We start from the raw sequence: 11,042 nt of genomic DNA, 5'->3' as shown, positions 1-11,042 counted from the left end.
AAAAAAAAAAAGAAAACAAAAGTCAAAACAGCTTAGATCTAAGGACAGATCACTGTAAACTGGCCTAATTATGTCAAACACCCTTGAAAACTCCTAACAATAACCATGTTATTGATGGTTTTATCCACTTTCCCATAGAAAACCTGATGGGATTTTTAATTAAATCACAGTAAAATATCTGCTTTTCCAAAACTTTCGTTCAAATCAACAAAAAAGGAAGAAAAATCAGGGTTGTAAAATCCTTGGAAGAATTCTCGTACATTCAGCAGTCTTCCATGTCTGTTAGAGAGCAACACTGCACATCCCTTTCAATGCTCTAAAAAATAGATTTACAATCATATGTAATTATAGCCCATTTATGCTCCAAGGAAAAGACTAAGGAGGTGTCAAGCAGACACCTGCGAAGCCTATAATTTGGCTGCGCTCTGCCAGCAAATCTCTAAATCCAAATAAGCTTGAAAGTCAGGTCTCTTTTAAGGAAATTTATAGTAAATCTCTGGACAGTCATCCACAAAGCAAATGGTGACAGTGGAATGGTGGTGATCACTATCTTAAAATGCAGAGTAAATTGGCAGGCAGACTTCCTCAGGAAGGGACAGGAATGTAAAATATGAGTCCACTCATAATGAGATGAGGATTCTGGGAGATTCTAATATACATTAATTTGATCTGATAATGCACTATATTTATAAGACTTTATTAGGTCTTTTCAAATAAAAATGAGATATATTCCACTTCTTCCAAAGGAAAATATGAGATTAATAATTTTAGTCCTTTTTTGCACTTAAATAAATTATTTTTCATTCTGGAAAAAATGATATAGGTAGCAGAAAAACCCAGGGTTCACCCCAGATTACCAGATTCCCTCAAGGCCTTGGCTATATCCAGAAAGATTTCAATACATAGCTGGAAGACAGACAACCATACCTCTTATCTTCATACCACATTGTCAATTACAAGGTAAATCTCAGGACCTAACCTTGCCAGGTCTGGCTCTACATACTCCAGGGACTGGCTAAGGATTTCAAAAAGAGTTAGGATGTTCTAAAAACATCAAAAAACAAAACAAAACAAAATCCTCAAACTCAATTAGTTCTAACACAGTTTCTTTTTAAAAATAAAAATAAGAATAATGATGTGTAGGATTTGGTGGTGCATGCCTGTAATCGCAGTACTCTGGGAAGACAAGGTGGGAAGATCCAAGTTCAAAATCACAAGTTCAAGCCCAGTCTAGGCAACTTGGTGAAACGCTGCCAAAAAAAAAAAAAAAAAAAAAAACTTTGATGCAAAGTTCCTGGGTTCCATAAAGGGGATAGAATTTTCCTCTATCTATGGGAGCTAGAGATTGAAAAACTGAAGCAATAACTAGGGCATCAGAAGTTTGTGACTAGATCAGCAGAAGTTTGGGCACAGGCCAAGGAATCAGGTCTAATAATCATATTAGATTTAATCTTTTTTTTTCCAGTGCTAGAGATTGAACCCAGGGCCTTTCAAATACTAGGCAAGCACTCTACCACTGAGCTACATACAGGTGAATCATTTTATTCTTACTGGGCCATTTTATCACAAAAATAATGTCGCTTTTTTGAATCAAAAATATTTATAATTTATGCTGAAGCCACACTACTACATTAGTCATTTACAAACTTTTAAACAAAAGTATGAAGATATTTTTAATAGTCATCTCCAAAAAACTCTCGTTCTTTTAAGTGTTCCCTTATTCTGAAATGAAATACAGCTACTTGGGTTGTAGATCCTGTTACTTCAGTATTTTCATGGTATTTATGAGGACCATCATTTTTGCTATAAGAGAAACTATTATTTCATTCTTTGTGCTAATATATGTAACATACTTCTGTTATTGTTATATATATTTCTGTATATATAGCTTCATACATTAAACAATTCAATGGGAAATTACAGATATTAAGTTTATATGGCAAAAATCATATGGAATATTACTACATTTAAATGATACAGGAGAGAAAATATTAATTTTAGAAAGAAAACATAGCAATTTTATATACAGTGTAAAAAATACTACCATACCTTACTGGTACAACTCTTGCACCTGCAGACTCTAGATACTTCACATATGATGCAGCAATATAGTATTTTCCAAGACTTTTTATTTCTGAGTTTATGGTTTCTTGCATTACTACTCCTAAATTAAAAAAAAATAAAAGCTAGTTTTAAGAAATTTATTGCCAAGAAACTGAAACACATCAAAGTAAAAGCTTCATTCTTTCAATTCACAGAATTAAACAGGAAGTATTCCCTCAAGACCATCCATAGACTTTGGGAAAGTAGTAAAGGCTGATTGGAGTTTCAGATAACCTTCTGTCTCTCATCCAATCAGGGAAGCCAAATAAGCTCTCTAAGTAGATTTATAACAGCACCAGCATTTTGTAACCATAGGCCTAGAGTCCATTTCAGAGCAAAGACCCCTAAATCAAAAACATGGCCATTCCCTTCCCACACAACTCAGAGATACCACTGTTTCCCTGTAAGCAAAACAAAACAGTACTGATGTCTTCTGTCAACATCTCTCCAATACTACTCAAAGAAACAAGGAATTAATCTTGCCAACCCCATCCCAGATTATGAAAAGATCTCTGTCTTTTGTTGAGGAATCCTGCGATTCTAGTCTGTTTTCCACTTGGAAGAAAAGTTGATCATATCACTACTTTTTGTTCAACATTGTTGAACCATAATACGTGCCAAGCACTGAACTAGGTGTTGGGGACACAGGAATGAGGAAAACAACAACGCCTGCTGCGTAGGCTTTAATGGTAGCATTGGAAGAGAGAGAAGAGAGAGAAGAAAGAGGACAAACAACACACATAAAATGGTGCAATTATTATAGGGGGATGACTGCCAGTAAGTGCTAAAGAGAATAAGTAAAGCAAAAAAAGGATGTCCCATTTATAATCTCTTCAACAGGGTAGCCAACTGTAGTGGAAATTGTCCTCTGAGCCCTACCCACGGTAACACTATCTTGTGTACTCCTGGTCTAGCAGCTCAGTGGCCCCCAAGTTACACTCCCCACAACACAAGGTGCTAAACTGTTGCAGACTGCATCACAATAAAGTCTGTCACCACTGTGGCTAGACAGTGTTGAGACTGGTGGGACTTCCTGATAAGGATGAAATGAGGGTGGGGCATAGACTTTTCCCTAGCACCCTTCGTGCTCCTGATCCTGCTGATGCTGTCTTAATCAGTGCCCAATAAAACCAATAGCCTAACCTGGTGGGGGGGCAAATTTGTTAGTGCTGTATCCTATAAGTCATCTACTGGTCTATAAATAATCCCCAATAAAACCCAGCTACTTTCCAAGCTGGACTTTTTTAGTAGTTCTTTGGTCTGTCGACCCTTCTTAGTTTGGAGGCAAACATTTTTTTTTTAATGTCTCTCCACAAAATTTATGCAACATGTGGCTCCCAAAAGGGAACCAGACAGATAGAAAGATGAGTCAGGGAAGAACACCCATGGGAAACTTCCCAGGGTGGCCATCCTCTTCCATGTGGTAAGGGGTGATATGCCTCCTAGATGAATATGGCCCTCTGTGCAAGAATGGATGCCCCAAAATGCCTAACAGACTAGAGATATACACTGTAATCCATAAAGATAGTCCATGGGGGATGAGACTTTAGGAGAGGTGTAGCTGCTATTGCTCTCCCACCCCACAAGACTGCCTTCCAGATGAGTATGACACAACTGCATGTACATGGGTATGCCCTGAAAAGCCTAATGGACTACGGAGTATTCTGCAGTCCACATGGGAGAGGATTACAGGAGAGCTGTAGCTACTGTGGCATGACCACTCTCGTGGGCAGTAAGAGATGCTACAGAAGCTGACATATTTGTATCGGGAGAGAGCCTGGGACAGCCATTTTCCTCCACGTGAGGAGGGGTGATGGCTATTGAGGGCAATATACAGTACCCTGAAAGTGTCCCAAAGACTGACGAAAATAACTGTCATTTGCTAATGTAATGAGCAATATGATTTAAGGGGGAAAAACGGCTGGAAATGAGGTGGTTCCTCTTCACAGCGGCAGCAGCAGCAGCAGCAGTCTGAGCTCTAAGTCAAGCCTGTGCCACACAAGTACAGAAGAAAGAGAATGGGCACAAACCTGTTAATATGCCAGGAAACACCACTGGGAAAGTAGAGAAGGTGAAGGGCCTTGGCCACTGCACTAAGCTCAACCCAGACTTCAAATCCAAACTGGTGTGGGGTACACATCAGGTTGCAAACCTGGACTGCAGGTAGAAGTGGCTCTTTAGCCACCTGCAATCTGCACTGGGTCTAAACCTGAGGTGAATTCTAGTCTCAGGAAGCCAAGAGATGGGAACCAAAGCTCCTGGAAATTTGTGAAGAGTTAACAAAAGCCCACTGAGGTACACCTTGACTAATCAGTAAATTCAGTTTTGGATTCCAATTCAAGCTGGTATTTTTCTAATTGGCATGCCTAAAACATTTCTTGTTAATAGCTTTGGATAGTTCTTAAACTGTAATTACAGGGTAACTTTCTCTTCTTTTGCTTTCTTTCATTCAAGGTTATGTAAAGGCTTGAAACCCTAATTGGAATATAAACATCTCTGGGTTAACTCTTAGACCAGAGAAGTGAAGAAATAAAAAATAGTACCAGGAGCACTTTGAAATCCAAGTTTTTGCAAAAGGGAACCAGTAAGTACCACTGAGGAAGAGATGTTAATTTTTTAAAAAAGGAATGAGTATAGAGATATAACAGTAGAGGTGAAAAAGACTGCAGTTATACTAGGAGTGGGCAACTATCCTGTAAATACACTGTTTATATCTACCACTTTCAAGAGAACATAGTAGAGGTAAACATTGTGCTGGGGCATACCTTACAGAACACAGTGGAAAATCTCTGCCTGAGGTTATGGGTTGTAAAGGTACTGATACAGAGCTGTGCAAAATGGGAGCCTCACCCAGAGTACAACACATTGCAAATAGTACAGGCTAAGTGAAGGGCATAAAAAAATTGTTTGCCCAGCCCAAAGTACTTAGAGTAGTCCAGTATGGATGGTTTAAGAAAATAAAGCCAGAAGGCTCATCCATGCTGCTGTTTTGGATCCTGATAATGCTTTCTTTAGTATCCCCTTAACTGCTGAGCCCAAGGCCTAGCTTATATTCACCTAGAATGGACAGCAATGGACTTCCGAATGCTCCTTTATGGTCACTTGAGCAGCCCCAGCATTTATCAAGGGATAGCAGTCCATGACCTTGACTTGCTATTTTACCCACTCACTATGAAGATGTTTCATTACATAAATTACAGCATGCTAACCGCTCCGTGTCTTACAGACTTAGAAAAAAAATCTAGATGACATACAAGGTCTACCTGAAGGAGTGAAAATGGGAGGGTAATCTCCACAAGGTCTAAGGGCTTGGCAACACTATAAAAGTTTGGAGATTTTTATGGTTGGGTAAGACACATATGAACCTGGGAAGGTCACCGAGAAAATTCTGCAGCAGTCTGTACCAATAAAGTCAACACAATTACAATTTGCTTAGGACTCCTGGGGCACTGGTTTATTTTCATAGCCCACCTTGCTCACATTGCCTGTCTTCTTCATAACTTAATAAAAAGGACCACATAAGATTGGGATGAAAGGGTTCAAGAGACTGTTGAGCAAGCTATTCGTGGAGTAGGGCAAACAATTATATGTCCCAGTGTCCCAACACCCATTTGTTCTAGATGTTACCAGGGACCCTCAGGGCTACCATTTTCAGGTAGACAGAAACAACCTAAATAGTTCTAATACAGTTCTGGTCCCAATCATGGAAAAGGTTAAAAGCCTAAATACAGCATTTTAACCAAAATTGCTGTCTGTTTATAAAGCTCCGCATTGTGTGGAACCCATTAGTGGATCTATTTCAGTGACAATAAAAAGAGATATCCAATAAAGCATTGTTCTTTAGAAATTTTGGCCAAGCCTTTTCTGGGTGACACAAAATCTGACTTTGCAAAAATGGCAGGCATACTCAGACAAAGAAGTAAAAGCAGCAAGTAAATATATGAAAAAATGTTCCACATCACTGATCATTCGAGAGATGCAGATGAAAACAACACTGAGATTCCACCTCACCCCACAAAGAATGGCTGCTATGAAGAAATCACACAATAACAAATGTTGGCGGGGTTGTGGGGAGAAAGGAACCCTTCTCCATTGTTGGTGCGAGTGCAGACTGGTACAACCACTATGGAAATCAATATGGAGATACCTCAAAGAGCTTGGACTGGAGGTTCCATTTGACCCAGCCATCCCTCTGTTGGGTATCTTTCCAAAAGAACTAAAAGAATCATATCACAGAGAAGTATGCACACCCATGTTTATAGCGGCACAGTTTGTAATAGCTAAAACTTGGAAACAGCCTATTTGTCCATCAATTGGAAACTGGATAAAGAAGATGTGGTTTTTCTATAAAATGGAATATTCCTCAGCCATAAAGAATGAGAATATAGATTCATTCATAGGAAAATGGATACATATTGAAGATATACTCCTAAGTGAAATACATAAGGCACACATGTGTAAATACCGAATAGTTTCTCTGGTGTGAATAATCTGCAATAATGCATAAGATCCTAATAAGATTACTGACATTGAGAAATGGGAAGAAAGGAGCTAAAGGTGTAGGGAAGATGGGACGGGTAGGGGAAGGGTATAAAGGGAAAAGAAAAAAATGTGAGATGATGAAAAGATGGAAATAAAGTGGTTGTAGATGCGGAGCAGAGGAGGGGGTGAAGGGAGGGCTAAAGGGAAAAGAAAAAAATGTGAGATAATGAAAAGATGGAAATAAAGTGGTTGTAGATGCGGAGCGGAGGAGGGGGTGAAGAGAGGGAGGGACAAGGGTAAAAAATGAGAATCAAGACTTGTCACGGAGAGGTACAAGATCCCAACAATGAATGTAAATGTACTGTATCCCTAAAATGTACCAATAAACTCAATTAAAGCTGAAAAAAATGGCATGCATAGTTGCAGCACTAACCTCTGTGGATACTGCCATAGTCCTCTTGCAAGCATTCACCTGTAAATGAGCCACTGGAGGCAACAAATTAGAAGCCTTACTCAGCTCAGGGTTATGTCCAGGTACCCATGGAGGAATGATGATGACAGGGAATCCTTTTCACAAACACTGATGTGCAAAATTGAGTTGAGGGCAATCAAGTACAATACTTTCACCTGCCTTACAATCCCACAAGTGCTGGTTTGATTAGAAAAACAAAATGGGTCAGTAAAGTAATTATTAAAGGATTAACAATTTCTACGTGGGTAGAAAAAGAAGTACTTCCAGAAACCATAAACTGAGACTAAGCTGGGATGATCTTCCCCACTAGCTAACACTCCTAGGGCCAAAGGATATTATGTGCAGGCTGCCTGAGAATCATCACCAGAAAGTTCAGTGATGACAAACCTTTTAGACATCAAGTGCCTAAACTGCAACCCAAAAGCTTACTTATTTATTGGCAAGTGCCAACTATGTAATTATAGCTAAATATCCAATGCTTGGCTGCTGGGGTGACTTGGCTCACATGCCAACAGAAAAGGCTCTATGTGCCCACAGTGGCATGCACGCTATAGGTTGTCACTGTCACATGTTACACTATATGACAGGCAGTATGTGCCTGCCAGTGCCATAGTGGTATGACTGGTCTGGGTGCAACCAACCACTTACTGATATGTCTGCTCCAAAGGAGACCTGCATTTGGTACTGCAAGCTAGGACAAAGACCTGTAGTTTTTGAAGTCAGGCCCCAGGGGAAAAGCCACTGCTACTGTTCTGTTAAATGTATATGATGTGCCAGTAAAACTGCAGTCTAAACATTTCTATCTTTGCCCACAGATTACTGCTGCTGCCATTCTCAGCAAGAGAATCTCTTCTTGCAGTGAGCAGCGACCAAAGGTGAAAACCCACAAGAAGTCCACCCACCGGATATGTGGTAAACTTTTCTCCAGTGAAGCAGGCACACCCTGAAATGTGCTACCTTTGTGTTCCCATAAGTGGAATAACTCTATGGGACCCTTGAACCAAGATGGAGCCTTATACACTTTACTGAGGACATATACTCTCAACTGTGTCATTCTAGGAGTGAACGCCTATTGCCGCAGTCTTTATTGCTGCTGGGATATAACAGCCTCAGTCAAAGGAGATAACATCTCGTCCAAGGCTCATGAGACACTGTGAGGGTGGGGGTTTAAAGTGGGGGTGGTATTTTGAGAGAGGAAGGGAGGAATGGAGGGATAACTGTACACAGCCCTCCAGCAGATCCTAGCCAAAGTAACTCTATCTTGTGGTGCACCTCTCCTGGTCTAGCTGTTCAGTGGGGCCCCAGCTACACCCCTGACAACACCAGGTGCCAGACCGCCAGACTGCAGCACAAGTCATTCATCACTGTGGCTAGACAATGCTTACTGAGGTTGGCAGAATTTCCTGATAAGGATCAAATGAGGGTGGAGCACACACAACTTTCCCCAAAGACCCTTCTTGCTCTCTCTTGATCCTGCTTTTGCTTTCTTAATCAGTGTCCCATAAAACCAACAGCCAAGCACAGTGAGGTGGGCAAATTCATTAGAGTTGCAGCCTACAAGTCATCCACTGCTCTGTAAGTAACACCTAACAAACTCAGTTACTTGCCAAGCTGGACTTGTCCAAGCAGTTCTTTGGTTTTGTCAGCCCCTCTTAATTCAGAGGCAGATGTTTCTTCGACATCTCTTGAGGAAATTTACGCAACACTAGGCAAGTCCTCTCTGAAAAGGTGTAAGACGGCATTTGAGCTAGAACTTCAGCTAGGTGAGGGAGTAAGCCACATGCAGATTTCTGGCAGGCCAGCAATCCAGAATGAGGAAAATGCAAATGCGAAATTCATGAGTCAGCCTGTCGTACTGTAAGGAATTCACTTGACTAGAGACATGTAAGGAAAAGGAGAAAACAAGGGAAAAGATATTCAGCAAATCACCACCTTGTTTAAGCACTATAGTGGTTTCCTGAACTTTAAAAAAACTTCCTAAGACCCTCATCTCTTCATCAACCCATCTCTCTGGGTTTCTCTTATCAATGAAATTTGAGGCAGGCCCAGCACAGGGCTGGCATCCAGTATATATCAAAATATGTCAGAATGTGTGAAGCTGTAGTTTCAATCACCAGAACAACAACAAAAAGTCTGCCCAGTGAGCACCTGTGCCTGTATCATTCTTTCATTTGGTGTACTTTTAGTATTTCCATAGGTCACCTGAAAGGAAGAGCCTGTCATTTGTATTCTGAGCTTCTTACAATAACTAGTATGTAGCACGTTCTCAGCTAACATATGTCAAATGTCAAAATATGTTCAGACAGCTGTTTTTCTTTCTGCTGGTAGGTAAGAGGACCTTCACCAAGGAAGATGAAGTTTACCTAGGGAAAAAAGAATTGGAAAAAGATGCTGCAAGAAGTGGAGTAGTACAGGGCACACTGAGGAGGAGCCATGAAGGAGTACACAGGTCACCACAGGAACACAAGGTGCAGTAAACAGAAAAGTATATGAAATTGCACCAACACCTCACCCCACCCCCTGATCCACCACACCCTGTAATTACTTTTCCTATCCCCTGTAAAAAACTCAGGCTATAGTTTCTGTTCATCAATACCTGGCAAAAATCTCGTACATACTTCCACTTTTATAGTTTCCTTGCCTTTGATTCCTATACACTTCCTAAAGTAATGCTTTCATATTCTGGTGTTTGGTCAACTACTTTACCTTAATTTATCACGGTGACCAAAACCAGAGTCCTATTCTCTATATTTTACCTAGGGCTACCCCAATTCCACAAAAGAAAAATAAATATCTTTTCTTTCATTTTTTTCTCCTCCTTGGAACACACATAAGTCGCAATTCAGTACATATAATTATATTATTCTCCTTGAAGAACCTAAACATCATTGTTCATACTTATGGAATAAGCTATTCCAGGTTCCAAATATTAGTATACAGCCCATTTGAAAACTATGTGCAAAATACACATGAAAAAATGGTCAACTAGTTTCTGTTTGGTTACAGAATACAGTGTTCATTTCATGAAAGAAAATATAGTATGAATTCAGTAATCCTATACAGGGTTAGATAAAACCAATACTAACTGTCCACAAAGAAATTTCTTTTGGGATGTTTCAATCCCAGGCTTATTTTTCCTAGATAGATTTTCCAGCCCTATCTCAAATGTCTGTTCTGTTAATGCAAACTGATTTTTATATTGTTTTCAAAGCATAAATGTAGGGCCAGGGATTTAGCTCAGTGGTGCCACAGCCTGCCTCTCAAGTGCAAGGTCCTGAGTTGGATCCCCAGTACCAAAACAAAACATAAATGTAATAAAAACAAACAATCATTTTTCATTTTAACATTAAACAGAATTGATATTAGGATCATATTGGGCACTGCTGATGATTAAACCGACAAAGTCCAAGTTACAGTACAGTTTAATTTCTTGATTATCTAATCTGTTTCATTTTTATGTATAACGCACTCAATGCACTCTCAAGGAATGTTGATAAATATAATACATGTATGGAATCTCTCTATGTAAACCAGTAGAAATTCCTAGTCAAGTAAATTTTTTTTTAGTGGAAATGCCTAGCTATGTACATAAAATAAAATCAGTATAAATCTTAAAAGTGTACCCCACTACTTCCCAACTTTAAGAACCAGAGTATAAGAGTCCAAGAAAACCACCTAGACGTCAACTTCATTTCAGTATGATCCAAAAAGTGTCTATCAGAGTTATTATCTGTACTGGAAACGGAGGTCCATAACTGCAGGGACAAGTGGCGTCCTGCGGTGGCACCCAGCTGCCCACTCAGCTGTGGCCCCTCCCGGCCTTCTTACCAATGATGGGTTTCTCGGTGGTGGGTCTGCCGGGTCCGGGCATCCCGAGGCTCGGCGTCCCAGAGAGCAGCAGGCCCACCACGCACAGCAGGCAGCCCAGAATCGCCATCGCCGTCTTCTGGCCTTCTCCCGCCGTGGGTCCAAGGCAGCGGGGCGG

The 11,042-nt window shown here is 40.3% G+C and overlaps 1 protein-coding gene across 1 annotated transcript in view; it reads right to left on the bottom strand.

The window, feature by feature from the left end:
- The window catches only part of Ggh (gamma-glutamyl hydrolase), a 29,573-nt gene extending 18,537 nt beyond the window's left edge, over positions 1-11,036 (bottom strand). The window contains exons 1-2 of the mRNA XM_010641315.1: positions 10,886-11,036; positions 2,050-2,164 (exon numbers count right to left, since the gene is read on the bottom strand). Coding sequence (XP_010639617.1) covers positions 2,050-2,164; positions 10,886-10,994 — 224 coding nt within the window. The 5' untranslated portion in view covers positions 10,995-11,036. The remainder of the gene's footprint in view (positions 1-2,049; positions 2,165-10,885) is intronic.
- Positions 11,037-11,042: the final 6 nt, after the last annotated feature.

The sequence above is a fragment of the Fukomys damarensis genome, unplaced genomic scaffold (genome assembly GCF_012274545.1).
Source record: "Fukomys damarensis isolate Sample0158 unplaced genomic scaffold, DMR_v1.0_HiC HiC_scaffold_5, whole genome shotgun sequence".
Taxonomy (NCBI): Eukaryota; Metazoa; Chordata; class Mammalia; order Rodentia; family Bathyergidae; genus Fukomys; species Fukomys damarensis.
The sequence above is the reverse complement of the archived record's forward strand: the minus strand, read 5'-3'. Positions and strand labels throughout refer to the sequence as shown.